The sequence below is a fragment of the Ambystoma mexicanum genome, chromosome 3q (genome assembly GCF_040938575.1).
Source record: "Ambystoma mexicanum isolate Mex_15411 chromosome 3q, UKY_AmexF1_1, whole genome shotgun sequence".
NCBI classification, from domain to species: Eukaryota; Metazoa; Chordata; class Amphibia; order Caudata; family Ambystomatidae; genus Ambystoma; species Ambystoma mexicanum.
The window spans coordinates 800,874,527-800,888,645 of NC_090926.1; the positions used below are offsets into that span (position 1 = coordinate 800,874,527).

The following is a 14,119-nucleotide window of genomic DNA, read 5'->3' on the forward strand; positions in this document are numbered from 1 at the left end:
CAGTGGTGGTGTTGCAGGGTTATCAAGCAGACTTTTGGAAGGTAGAGTAGGCTGTCAGTGTTTTGGGGGAGTCATATGAGACGAGGAGCTTGATGTAAATTGTAGTGGAGTACCCCAGAAGCAGACAGGAAGCCTCTGGGCAGGGCAATCACTGGGTAAGAGGGCTGCTGAAACATGCAGCAGCTGCTTTGTAGAGATTGGATAGCTTTTGTAAGTGCATTTACTTTTTAACAATGACTGTTCCCAATTGTCAGCCGGTTGCCCCAGCTACGGATGCAGACGAGGAGTTGCAGTTGCAGCTAGCGCTCAGCCTCAGCAAAGAGGACCATGAGAAGGTACCCTAGGGCAAAGGAAAACGGTGCTAAGCTTTCAAACTTGCTCGCATTTGTTGGGGCGCTTGGTGATAACAGCACAGTTTTCCAGTCTTGCTTACTATGGTCTAATCATATTCTTGAGCTGTAATTACATTTTTTCCTGACTTGATCCTATTGGTGATGGCTGGCTTCACACTGCACGTTTTCTGGTGTATGGCAATATGGGGCATTTGATACAAGGCATGGCGCAATGGACTTTAACGTTGTATTTGTTGTTCAGTTTCCAGATTAATTTTGTCCTTTTTGTCACAGGAAGTGGGGTCAGGCCAGGGTGAAGAAACTCTTTTGCAAAAGACTTTGGAGGATAAACACTTACAGGGAGAAGTGCACAAAGAAGAGAAGAAGAATGAGGTGAGTTCATTCACTGTACCATATGTAAACATCCTACTTGTAATCTGATATGAACCTTTAAAATCCATGGACTACAGTCTCAAACGTCTCTGCGTACATTCCAACCACTGTGCCACTAACATAACACTATTCACTGCACTCTGGTTCATGCAATTCAACATCACTGTGGTACTCGTCATAGTTTTCATTCACCAACCCCTTCTTTACGATTGTATGTGCTACTGATCTACGTACAGAATTTCAAGTTAAACTGGTCAAAAATAAATGAGGAATATTGTTTAAAAAATACATTGTCTGTCTATACCATATTCAACCCTAACCATGCTACCTCACATACAACCATTTTAGCTGTGAAGTATGTTCTCTATTTTTTTTATAGATTCACAAACTTTGAATAATCCCACAACTCAGGCTGCCAATCCCCAGAACGTTCAAATGCTGATAATACCCACCTACTTAAATAGGCTGTTGCCTCCCTTAGGAATTCCTGCTGTGCATGCAGCCTACTGCTGGCCACTAGTGGTCTCAACAGGTATCCTTCCTTTCAGATTGTTTTCACCTGTCGCCTGGTGCGCATAATGACTGAGATTACGAATTTTTCATGTGAGGTTAGCAATGTCTGTCAGACGGTGCAGGACTCTGAAGGCTGTCTGAATCAGCCCGAAGTTGTTTACAATATTTGTTTTTGCTCTCCATGATGAGAATGTTTGTGAACTTTGTAATATAGGGGCAGGTGAAAGTTAGAAAGGTATATCTGATAAGTGCAGATGAAACGTGGGAGGGGGACTGTATGGTTACAGATACAGAACCCTAGTGCAGGAGGATAGCAGGGTGAGCAGATACCTGGGCCCGAAAGAACAGAGGGTGGCCAGGTGCACAATGCCGTGAGAAGAAACAGATCAACAGGGGAGAAGGGGAGCAAAGGCAGAGGCAAAGAGGAAGGTCTTGAGAAGTTTCCGGAACCAAAGACATTTTTCCTCAACTTTCAAGGTGGCCGGGAGGCTGTTCCAAAGGGAGGCACCAGCCGAAGACGGGGATCTACCCCTAGCTCGTTTTTTTGCAAAACGACTAACCCTGAGGGAGTTAGAAGTAGAGGAGCGAAGGGCTCGAGAGGGGAGGTATTTACGGAGGGATAGTTGAAGGTATATTTGACCCAGGCCCCAGAAAGCCTTGTGGACAATGCAGAGGGTTTTAAATTTAATCCTTGCATCCACTGGGAGCCAATGAAGGGATTTCAAGGCTGGAGAGATACGATCCCAGGGCTTGAGGCCAAGGACAAGTCTCGCAGTCCTGTTCTGGTAGAGGGCGGAGAGTGGAGGCAGGTAGCCAGAGAGTGAGAGGAAAGGATGGAGATGGTGTACCAATAAGGAGGATCTCAGTCTTGTTGGCATTTAGACATAGATCATTGGCGGCACACCAATTTTGAATGGCAATTAGACAATCAGAGATGAGGGAAGGATAGGAGGAGGCTGAAGGAAGCCTGAAAATGAGTTGAATGTCATCAGCATAGCACTGGAAAGTTGAGCAGAACATTGAGATGCAGTAAGCAAGAGTTGCCAGGAATTGGTTGAAAAGCCAGGGCGAAAGGAGAGGGTCGATCAGAGAGAAAAGAGGTCAGCCAGGCGAGAGCCTGATCACTGATACTGAGGTTTTCACAAAGACGAATGAGCAGGGTGGTATGGTTGACCGTGTCAAACGCAGAGGAGAGGTCAAGTAGGAGGACGACAGAGGGAATGTTAGAATTGAGGTTGGAGAGCAGGTTTTCACAGATGTTCAGGAGAGCAGTTTACATACTTCTGGCAGCTCTGAAGCCCGATTGGTGGTCATGGAGAGAGCCAACAGAGTCAGAATGGAGATTAAGCTGAAAGATGGCCAGCTTTTCCAGGAGCTAGCCCAAAAAGGGAGTAATGGAAAGTGGGTGGTAGTTTGCTGGACATGACGGATCAGCAGTGGATTTCTTGAGCAGAGGATGCACAAGGGAGTGTTTAAGAGGGGTGGGGAAAGGGCCAGAGGCAAAGGAGTGGTTGCAGAAATCAGCAAGGGCTGGCGCAAGGGAGTCAATGTGGTCCTTAATGGTTTTAGAGGAACAGGGATGGACCTGTTTTGATGAGGTTTTCATAGATTGGAGTTGTCTAGATATCTCATCAGGGGCGAAAAGAGGAAAGGAGGAGAAAGGGGGAGCTGAAGGAGGGTCAGCAGGAGAGGGAGGAGGAGGAGGAGGGGGATCGGAGGAGAAGGGGGCAGGATGTCCTGGGTTTTAGAGATAAAGTGAGAGGCAAGGGCATTGCAAAGATCCTAGGAGGAGAGAGGAGGGGTGGAGACTGCAGCAGGGTTGGTCAGCTCCTTGCAGATTTTGAAAAGTTCGGCCGAGTTGTTAGATGCCGCAGAGATGCTGGCTTGTATATGGACTCTCTTCTTAGTTTATACAGCAAGTCGGTGTTGCCTTTGGAGCAGGCGGCAGGCCAATTTGTCAGAGGATGAGCAAGAAGCCCTCCATTTCCTTTCCGCCGCCCTACATTTCCGTTTAAGTGGTTTAAGAGGGCAATTTTACTGCAGTATTCTTCTTTTCACATGAAACATTATCATGGCTTTTAAAAAAAAAAGTATTGGAAAAACCAGTACTTCTGAACGATTGAAATGGTTCTTACATTTTACATTTGTCAATGCTTGTTTTTTTTGCAGTATCGACATCAGTACTTCATATTTGGCATTGCTTGCAATGTGATCCAAGGGATTTGAGGTATTTTTTATCAGCCAAAAAGGATTTGGGGGAAGTATCTGAACTATGGGAAATATTTTGTATGCAGTTGTTCTGTCGCTATTATGGCTTTTTCAAATGGTGAACCCTCCCACTCCAAACCTCTCACATTTAGCGTAGAGCAAGATGTGGCCCCAAATCACCATATCCAATATATTCAAAATCTGATCCATCAAACACATTCTCCACCTCCCCCTTTCATCCCCAGCCCTGTTCCACATCGCAGAGTATGCATTTTAGTCTCCCTCCCAGATCAATATGAAACGAAGGCCTACCAAAAATACTCAAAGAAGGCCTACATGTCAATAAATAATTCAGAGATGACATACAAACGGGCAGTGAAAATATCTCATGGAGGTCCCCCCACCTAACCTTCCTGGCAAGCCTTGCCCTTCCACTGCGTCCAGCCCCCCCCATTAGAAGTAGGGAGGGATCACCCACCAAACCCCCTTCCTCAACCGCTGCCTCTCTCCCCACACAAGTATTCCACGTAAACGCACACGCAGTTCCATTTGCCCCATGTTTCTGTTTCAAATATTCCCCTTCCCCCACCACACATACATGCTGAGACCCAAACAGACACACATGACCCGGGACATAACCACTCACCCGTGACTCCCGCAAATTGTTGTCCTGGCCTTGACGTGCCTGTCAGCCCATCCGCTCACCCGTGTGTGCGTCAGGGGCACTCTGATCAGTGTTTCTAAATCGATTTTTGTTCATCACTACTTTTATAAAAACTATTGTTGCATTCCGTACAGCCATACATATGAGTAATGTGGAATGGTTATAGAAACCCCAATGAAGCTACACGAGCACATTGTGAAATAAACACAAATTGCGATGGCCACATCCCTCCGCATCTGTCTCGCTCTGCATACCCTGTACATAACCAAGCCACAGTTCTCGGGATGGCTACTTTTTGTGGTGCGATCACTGCTTACATTCAGTTGACAAAATAAATAAGTGCTGCTGCCCACTCCTTTAATGCTCCACACAAGCCACTTTTGCACGTTGGAAAGAAAAGGGGAATACATCCTCCTCTAAAAGGCAGTAGAGTATTGTGCTACACTAAAATATGATTTTAATACTTCGAGGTGAGGCTCATGCACACATCTACTAAAAGAAGGAGGTCCAGCTAAACTGACAAGATCAACACTGGACCATTCTATGTATTATAAACAACAAAATGCCTTGTCGGTGTGGTGCATGCAAACAAAATTGAAAACGCAAAACAATGCAGTCTTTTTAATTATATAATAAATGCATAAATTAACCCCAATTCAACTGAAAAGACTATGTGGGTCATTACAACCCTGGCGGTAGGGGGTTAACGGGGCCGGCAGAGCTGCCAGCCCCATTAACCCCCTACCGCCTCATTATGAGGTCCACTTGCGGGACCCGCTAAGGACGCCTGGTTAAACCAGGCGTCCTTAGCGGGTCCAACATGCTAACAACGGGCCCGTCATTAACGGGCCCGTTGTTAGCATGCTCACCATTCCCATTGAGCACTATGGGGGTTCGAATGGGAATGGGGATGCACAGGGTCTAGGTTCCCTGAATGGGGAAATACCGGGCCCTCCAAGGTCGGAATGGCCCGGTACTTCCCCATTCAGGGAACCCGCACCCGGTACCCGGAATGGGGGTAGCCATGCCGCAAAGAGCAGCATGGCTACCTCCAATGTTGTAATGACCTCCAATGTGTATACAGCGTGATAATTCAAATGTTTACTTAGACAAATGTACAAAATATCCACAACTGTCCATATCTTCAACACATAACAGAAGTAACAGTAGTGCAACCCCCTTAAAGACAATAAAACATGGTCAAGGAGTACAATTTGTGTATGCAATATACATTTAAAAAAAATACCTAGCCCAACATATTGCAATCCCTTCTATAGTGTGGGATCTTACTTAGTTTGGTTGGGTAAAAATTATAAAAGCTTTGTTAACCACTCAGTGTTCTGAAGAATGAGCTCTGTGCAGAATAAGTAGTGTCTTCTTTGGGCGCTGTTGTTGTGTTTGCAAGCATGAAAAGCCGACACGTGTGAAACGGGGGGTTTTCTGTGACACCACGGTCTAGTTTTAATTATTTAGACTGTTGAAAGGCATAAAACTAAGGTGGAGATGTCTGGCCCCTATTGGAGTGGAAAACGTAAAATTTGTGTATAACATGAAATGCCATATTGGAAAGGGACTGTGTAGTGCAGTCATTATAGTAATTTATTTTATGTTTTATGTATTTATGCATTTGTAGAGCGCTCTAAACGCAGAAGCATCAAGGTGCTGGTTATAGAATTAGACAACAGAAATATGATTACATTGAAGAAAGGGAGTCAAATGTTATATGGTCACAGGTGGTCTGTCACAGGTGCTTAACTCCCACCAGGAGTGCTTTTAGGTCAGTGGCTAGTGAGTCCCAATTCTTGGCCTCAATGACCGGGAAGCTCAGCCAGTCAGTTCTCTTCAGTCTGAATTTTGGCATTATCAACCGGTGGGCGTGATAGGAGCAGGTAGGTCTTAAAGGGGTAGTTTGTTAAAAAATTCTATTGTTTAAAAACATTTCCCATGATAACAAATATATAATTAAAATTATTTTTACAAAAAGTCTCTGTCAAATATTTTGGAAATGAGCCCCAAAGTCCTGATCGTTAAGCACTAGGAGGCATCCATTTTGTGAAATGAACAAGCTTCCAAAGTTTCTGTAAACTCTGTTCTTGCGGCAGTAATTGAGCAAAAGCCCCCTACTGGGAGCTTTTGCTTATTGCTGCTGGAGAGCAAAGAATGCTGTCAGCATTGTTTGCAGCATGCTCTTGGTAGGGATTGACGAATTCCCAATCCGCTGCTACAGAGGAGGTTCCTGAGAAAATCACCCGCCGGATTGCTGAGCATTGTAGCCCACTCCCAAAGTCGCCCAGCGGACTCTAGCCATGGATGCAGGGCCCTGCTTGATGCTGCAGCTGCTCTGGGCTGGGAGGACTATGTCTGACATGCAGCCAGTGTGTAGGCTGGATCTCCTGTTGCTGCTGCTGCAACTTTGGATTTTGGTTATGTACCTGCGGGGAGCTGTGACACCAACACAAAGTTGTTCCCGGGGGCATCGGGATGCTGTTTCACCTCAAGTGGTTCCTGTCCATGGCACAGCCAAATCCATTCCCTCAGGGTAAGTGTGATCTAAAAGACAAGTGTTGCATACAAGTATAGTGAATGTTGTCGGCAGACCCTCGTCTGTTGTTTAAGATGTATCAAACACTGTCTTGGAACCTGTTGTCTCCTGCATGTAAAGCATGTGCTCTGCCACTGAGCTTCCTCTCCTTGCGCTAGTGGGACCATTCATATAGATGTGCTGCACCGTATGAAATAGTGCATTACCTTAATGTCATCAGTGCCATGTCTTCTGCGCACATTCTTGATGCCAAATAAATATGATGAAATGGAGTGCAACTTCAGTAAATTGTTAAACTACATGCTTCCTGGCCTTTTAATGGGTGTTATAATTATAATAGGTCATAAATAACACGCTTAATACTCAGAGGTTTTTAAGCGCGGACCCAGGGATCAAACCTGTGTTGCTCTGTGTTGTCTTGCTTGCAAGGCGAACGCGTTGCCCCTGAGCTATGCTCCTCCCTTACCAATTTCTTATCTGCGCCTCATCCAGCGACCACACACCTACCTCTATCACAGAGGGCTCTGTACTCCCGTGCGACTGAGTGTGCCAACCACAGCCGTCCGATCTGTTAATTTCGTGTTCCACCAGGTCAGCCGCACAGCATTTCTCACAGCAAAATGCAAATTTCTCCACAAACTGTATGCATTTTGGCATACAGTATCCCCAACAGCAATACTGTGTCGCTCCACACATTGCACGGCTTACCACACACACCTTGCATGTGGGATAGTGGAAGTCCTCTCCAGCATGCAGGTCTGTGAAATGGAAACAAGGGCTGGGCGGGCGGGCTGCGGCCCATCATGTAGATACTTCTACTCTGGACCTTATGGTTGGGGTAGTCATTTCCCACCAAGCCTGGCTTCATGCGACAAAATTATCGAAAGAGGTTCAGGACAGAGTACTCGACCTTCCCTTTGAAGGTAAAGAGCTGTTCCACTCCTCCACCGATGAGGGACTAGTGTGGCTGTTTTGACTGTGAAGCGCTTACCTGCTGTAGTCCTAAGTGTATGCCTTACTGTTGTATTTCTGTTTCTTTCAGCCAAGCAGTAAGGACTGCATGTATTAGTGTCCCACTTTTTCTTGTAAGAGAGCTAATCATAGCATTGTATTTGTGGGCTCCCTCGATCCTGCCTCTTGTCTGTTATCACTGTGGTGTGCCCTCTAGCTGCAGTGTGTCTTACACCGCTTAGTGGTCCGTGACTCTTGTAGTTCTATTGAACTACCTTTCCCAGCTACACTGGCTCTCTTTAACATGTCGGCTGCACATTAGCGCTGGCACATTTTGAGAGGCCGGTTGTCGATGGTTGTCGCCGAATGTATTTATATGCCTCCAGCACCTCTGGCACACTAGTGTGGCTGTTTTGACCGTGAAGCGCTCACCCCCTGTAATCCTAAGTGAATGCCTGACTGTTGTATTTCTGTTTCTTTCATCCTTGCAGTAAGGACTGCATTTATTAGGGACCCGCGTTTTCTTGTAAGAGAGCTATTCATAGCATTGTATTTGTTTCTCAGATCCACTAGATCTGACTTTGTGGGCTCCTTCGATCCTGCCTGTTGTCCGGAATCACTGTGTGCCCTCTAGCTGCAGTGTGTCTTACACCGCATAGTGGTCGGTGACTCTTGTAGTTCTATTGAACTACCTTTCCCAGCTACACCGGCTCTCCTTAACACGTCAGCGGCGCATTAGCGCTGGCGCGTTTGGAGAGTCCGGTTCTTGTCCGGGCTCGGCGCGTGAGGGATCACGCTGGTAAGTGCTCCCATTGTTTTTCCTCTAATGTTTCAATGTGCAATACGGCGACTGTCTTGCTTGGCGCCACTGGTATGAAGCTTGAAAGCTGCATTCAGCATATTACATACACATCTGACATGGCCCCTGGAAGCCCTCCTATTCTAGCTGCAAATGTAGGCAGCAAACCGTGCAAGAAGCTTCACTTACCAATGCTGTATAAGACGGAGAAAATGATCTAGGTACAGATGTGGCTGCTGGCCCTAGGTTCGTGCGTTTTGCACTACTTACCAGATCTCTTATCAAACATTCCCAGGAAATCTGTGATTTCATCCAAGATAATGGCATAGATTTGTGCTATAACTGAAACCTGGCTTAATTCAGCAACAGATCCAGCGCTGATGATGGCAATGCCTCCTGATTATAAAGTCCTTAGAGCTGATCAGCTGACAGTGAAAGAGGTAGGGGTTGCTCTTATTTTTCATTCCTCCCTCAATATTCGACAGCTGAATGTTGACAATATCTCTGATTGTGAATTCCTGTAGATGAAGTGGGCCATTGATCCCAATAATGCCTGCAACATATTCTTAATATATTGTCCTCCCAATATCATAGTTTTGCTCACAGTTGTGTGAGCGGCCGTCTTTAGTTTCGAAACCAGGTACCAAGACTATTCTGCTAGGAGAGTTAAATTTAGGTTTTGATGATCTGTCTGAACCACATGCTAGAACCCTCTGAACCTCGATACGAAGCTTGGCCTTCACTCAGAACATGCTGAAGCCTACACATAATGCGGCACAGGATTCTGGATTTGGTAGTTACACATGGGGTACAAGCAGAAAAGGTGGAGGTCATAACATGCCCATGATCAGATCATCTATATGTACATTTTCAAATAGGTCCTCCTGTATATAGGCAGAAAAGTAGAGAGGCCCCTACAAAAGTCAAGTGCTGTAATCTGTGCAAGCTTACCTCTGCCTCTTCGCGTCCTTTCTCTGAACCTATTCTCAAGGCCCTTGATAGCTTTGAGTCATCCACTGAGCTGGTATCAGTCAACGATGATGCTATGACAGTGGCAGTTAACACTCTCTCCCCATTAAAGCAAACACTGGTTAAATCCCAGCCCTCAAAACCGTGGTATACCCCAGAAATTCAAACTTTAAAGTCAAAGAAAAAATGTGTTTAGAAGAGCACAACTAAAGATCTTTGCTGAAGTGCCCAGCAAAGTCAGAATCCTGTAACTCTAGGAAGTTTCTGAAGCCTATAATATATGGGAACATTTATGGTCTTAAACCAGCTGGTGGGCAATGCACCTGTGTGGCTTACATGTTTAATCAATTTATGTAATATTTGACCACACAGTGAGCCATTGTTTTTCATTAGTAGGTGCCCTGGAATTACTAATTGCACCAAGAATCTTCTTAATCTGTTCCACATCGCCCCTATATATCCATCTGGCCCTGCCAATGTCTCGCCTAGCGTCTCCTGTTTTCTTCCCAATAGCGTTAGCAAGAAACTGCGTCCGCAGATCACTTGATACTGCTCCACCCAATCGAGGACCAACATAGTTACCATTTACAAGCTATAGAACACGAAGAATTTGCTCCACTAGGACACCTTGTGTTCTTGCAGGTTCCTTATTTTTCGGGCTGTCCAGTTACTGATAACACAACTTGTCCTATGTTTCCAATACTACACGTACATTTTATTCTCAATATAAATGGAATATGATAAAATGCACAAAACATTTTCGTCATTAAAAATTATTTTTGTCATACATTTTCATAAAAGATTTTTGGAACAATTTGTATTTTTCTATTGCAAGATTTCTGTGGAAAATACCTTCTAATCCGAATGATTCAGATTCACTGTCAAACAAAGCTCAATGAATAATTTGTTCAGATGGATGTTCTAAAAAACTCCTATTCATCATACCCTGTGTCACGATTGATTACAACATAAATGAGATGTCGCTTTCTATCCTCAACATGTTTCGGTTCTTCTCCGTTGATGCTACTGAACATTAATCAAGAGTACTACTGCACATTTACCGAACGTGCTACACAATCCGTGCTTAAAAACATCAAAGGTGTTTCCTTTGATTAATCCTGTGAAGTAATCACTGTTTCCCAGCCTCTTCCAAGTCTCCTCCCATGTGGCCAGGGGAAGGCAGCCGCTATGTGACAATGCGTGTGGTATTCTGAGGGTGGATCTTATAGTAACTACGACTGAAAAACCATGTACAAACCTCGACTCCATTAAAATATCCCTGCGGAACACATGCTCATTACCCAAACATGCTATTGTTATGCATGATTATATCATAGACAACAAGATCAATGTCAAGTGCATAACTGAGTCCTGATTGAAAGACTCCAAGGGTCCCAAAGTAGACTGATCAATGCACATGTAATTTGAAATGATAGGTTATTTATAATGCGCTTAATACCCACAGGTTTCTAAGTGCGGACCCAGGTATCGAACCTGTTGCCCCTAAGCTATCCTCCCGAGACAGGGGAGGGGTGTAGCCATACTGGCAAAAAAAGAGCTTGTTCTCTTTGAATCTAATATAGTGTGCGATGGATGTGAAATCATCCACACAAAATTCACCCCTTATGACAACAACTGCGTAAACTTCGTACTAATCTACTGTCCACCGGAAGACATGCCCTCTTTCAATGAGGAGTTAGTATATCTTCTGCCTCATCCCCACCCCTTAAATAGACCAAACTGTGCCGCAATAAATCTTAATCTGTGGTAGGGGGATACCTCTGATAAGGAGGTGCTAGGTGTAGGGCAACATCTCATCAATATGGGTTTTAAACTACAATACAAAAATAAACAACGTACCCACACATGTGAAGGGTAACATCCTTGACTAGGTGGCATCACGGAACATTACTATAGAGAGGGCTGACACAAAACCATGCCCTGATCCGATCACCTCTTCAATGAATGCCTTATACAATTGCCAGTAAAACTACAACACATGTTGCACCCCCAAGAAAGTTACTAACAGAAACCTGGACCATATAAAAATAGAGGAGCTAAACAGTTGCCTGAGAATGATCATGGATTCTACAACAGGCCAAGATACCTCAAGTAGATTGGCAGATGTCAATGAATCACACTTAAATACATTTTTGGACAGAGTTGCCCCATTTAAGTCCAAAATAAGAGATAGAACAAGCCATCAGAATTGGTTCACCACTTCCTTGACCGATCTTAAAAAGACAAGCTGAGTGAACCTAAGAAAAGAATAAGACCGATGAAAACAAGACAGCATGGACAGTGCTGGAAAAAGCATAAAAACTTAAAATCTACGAAACAAAAATATTTTTTATAACAAGCAAATTGAAAATGCAGATAACACAACAAAGCTCTTTGAAATCTTTAGAAATCTGGAAAATCCTACGGTACAGTCACAACCATTCATACCAGATAAGAGGACTGCATGAGAGTCCAACAAGCTTTTTATGACAAGGTCAACTCTGCATACAACAAGATCGCTAACAGTCGAAATTTAGCAGGGAACCTTGAACAGCTAGAAAGGAATCGGAAGAATGAAAGGAAACAAACCAAGTTTCATTTCAAACCTATTAGCACAACAGAGATGGAAAGAATTCTCAAAAATGTACGCCCCACCTCCTGCCCAGGTGACAATCTTAAAATCCAAAATCATCTCGGATAATATACAATCTTTTACCCCCTTTCTCAGTAGATTCGTTAATGCTTCTTTTGTCACAAATCTGTTCCCGACACTTTCAAGGAAGTGGTGGTGATCTCACTGATAAAAGAAAACAGGCTTAAATCCCAAGGAGGCATATAACCTGAGGCCTGTCATCAATACTCCCTTCCTTCTAAAGATCATAGACTAAATTGCTGCTTCGCAGCTACAAGAATACCTAGAGGTCTCTGCTACTTTCCATCCAAAACAATCAGGCATCTGAACTAACCACAGGACTGAAAGTGCCCTCTTAGACCTGCAAACACAGATGCTGGGCACCCTTGTTAGAAGTAGGACAGGACTGCTGATCTTGTTGGACCCATCAGCAGCATTCGATTTACTGGAACATGAGCGCCTACTAAAAACATTGGCAATTACAGGTAACTGCTCTGAGGAGGCTGTTCATTGCATCAGCTAATTCTTGAGCAATAGAAAGTCCAGAGTCTGTTGGGGTAATACCGCCTCTAAATCGGCGCATATACACTATGGGGTTCCACATGGTGCATGTCTATCCCCAGCCCTGTTTAATGTTTACATCAAACCCCTTTGTGACCAGTTGGAACACATTGGGATACAATTCACCAACTACGCAGACAACATCCAGCTGTTGATGGAGTTGAGTGGGAACCACGCAAAAGACTCAGAAAGATTGTCCAACATCTATGGATCCATCAAGAGCTGGATGACCACAAGCCGGATGTGCTTGAACAGCACCAAAATAGAACCTATGATCTGTGGATCAAAGCAAGTAAGGGAAAAATTGGGGCCAGAGTACAAAAACTTTGCTGTGGAAGGCAGTCAAATTCGGATGTCGAATAAAGTAAAGACCCTTGGTGTCTTCATGGAAGCCACCGTAGGAGGTGAGGCGCACGTGGATGGTGCCATAAAAATATCCCATTACCACTTGAAAGTATTAAGACATGTCAAACCGCTGGTCACACACAGGAAATGTGAGACCCTTGTCAGGGCTATTATCATGCCAAGACTAGACTACTGCAATGCATTACTCAGCGGCACAAGCAAAGAATGTATCCAAAAACTCCAAATAATTCAAAATGAGGCAATTGGGATCATTAGTGGCATCTCAAGGAGGGAACACACCAAGCACAAGGAAGGAGTTCCCCTGGCTATGTGTGGCTGTGAGGTTGCGCTTCAAAATAATCACACTGACACACAAGTGCCTCTACAGAGAAGCACCCCTTTACCTAAAACAGAACTTGGTACATTATGAACCAAGCAGATCCCTTCTCTCCAGCACCACCCAACGCCTGGTTGTCAGTAGAGTGAAAAGGACAAGGGGCTATGGCTGATATTTCTCTGTGTAGGTGGCCCAAGCCTGGAACACTAATTAGACTACTGACTTTCAGGAAGAACACCTGAAAAACTACTATTCGAATAGTGAGTTGATAGGGAGCTATATTATATGTTTTGTCTTGTCTGGCTGAAATGTCCTTGTGTAGATGTGCACCCTGATGCCTGCGGGCTATTGTGTGTAATAAATAAAAGTAATAAATAAAATGGGATGCCAATTTGGGGAAATCTGGAACAAGCATTGCCAAGAGTCAAGCGATATTGAAAGAAAGGTTACACCAAACATGAGCAAACCCTCATATATGGGGTGTCGGTATTGGGGAAGTTGGAAGAAGTTATACCTGAAGTCCACGCAGTTTTGAAGAAGTGCAATTATGTTGTATCTAAGAGGAATGTGAATGTTGCAGAAAGTCCTGATAAGAGAGATACATCAGGTGGTGAACCTTTCTGGGAAGAGATACCTGGCAGTGCAGTACACCTGGGGATCTGCATGAACCTAAAGGTAGATATTGCTGGCAGGGGAGTAAACCAGGATATTTAGAGATTCAGTTGAAATGTTTCCTAACAGTAGAGTGTACCGGGAAACCCATTATGTACTGGTGTTTTAAAGATTAACTTTGTCATATCAAGTTGTGGTTTGAATTTAACATTTTGTTAAACAGAGAATTCAAAAAGAATTGCCTTTTGCTATATTCCAACC

At 44.3% G+C, this 14,119-nt stretch overlaps 1 protein-coding gene across 4 annotated transcripts in view; it reads left to right on the forward strand.

The window, feature by feature from the left end:
* The window catches only part of EPN3 (epsin 3), a 472,738-nt gene that overhangs the window by 333,406 nt on the left and 125,213 nt on the right, over positions 1 to 14,119 (forward strand). For 2 of the 4 annotated variants that reach the window (XM_069654889.1, XM_069654891.1), the window contains 2 exons: positions 255 to 335; positions 627 to 725. In XM_069654889.1, coding sequence (XP_069510990.1) covers positions 255 to 335; positions 627 to 725 — 180 coding nt within the window. The remainder of the gene's footprint in view (positions 1 to 254; positions 336 to 626; positions 726 to 14,119) is intronic. The other 2 variants (XM_069654890.1, XM_069654892.1) reach the window with 1 other exon arrangement.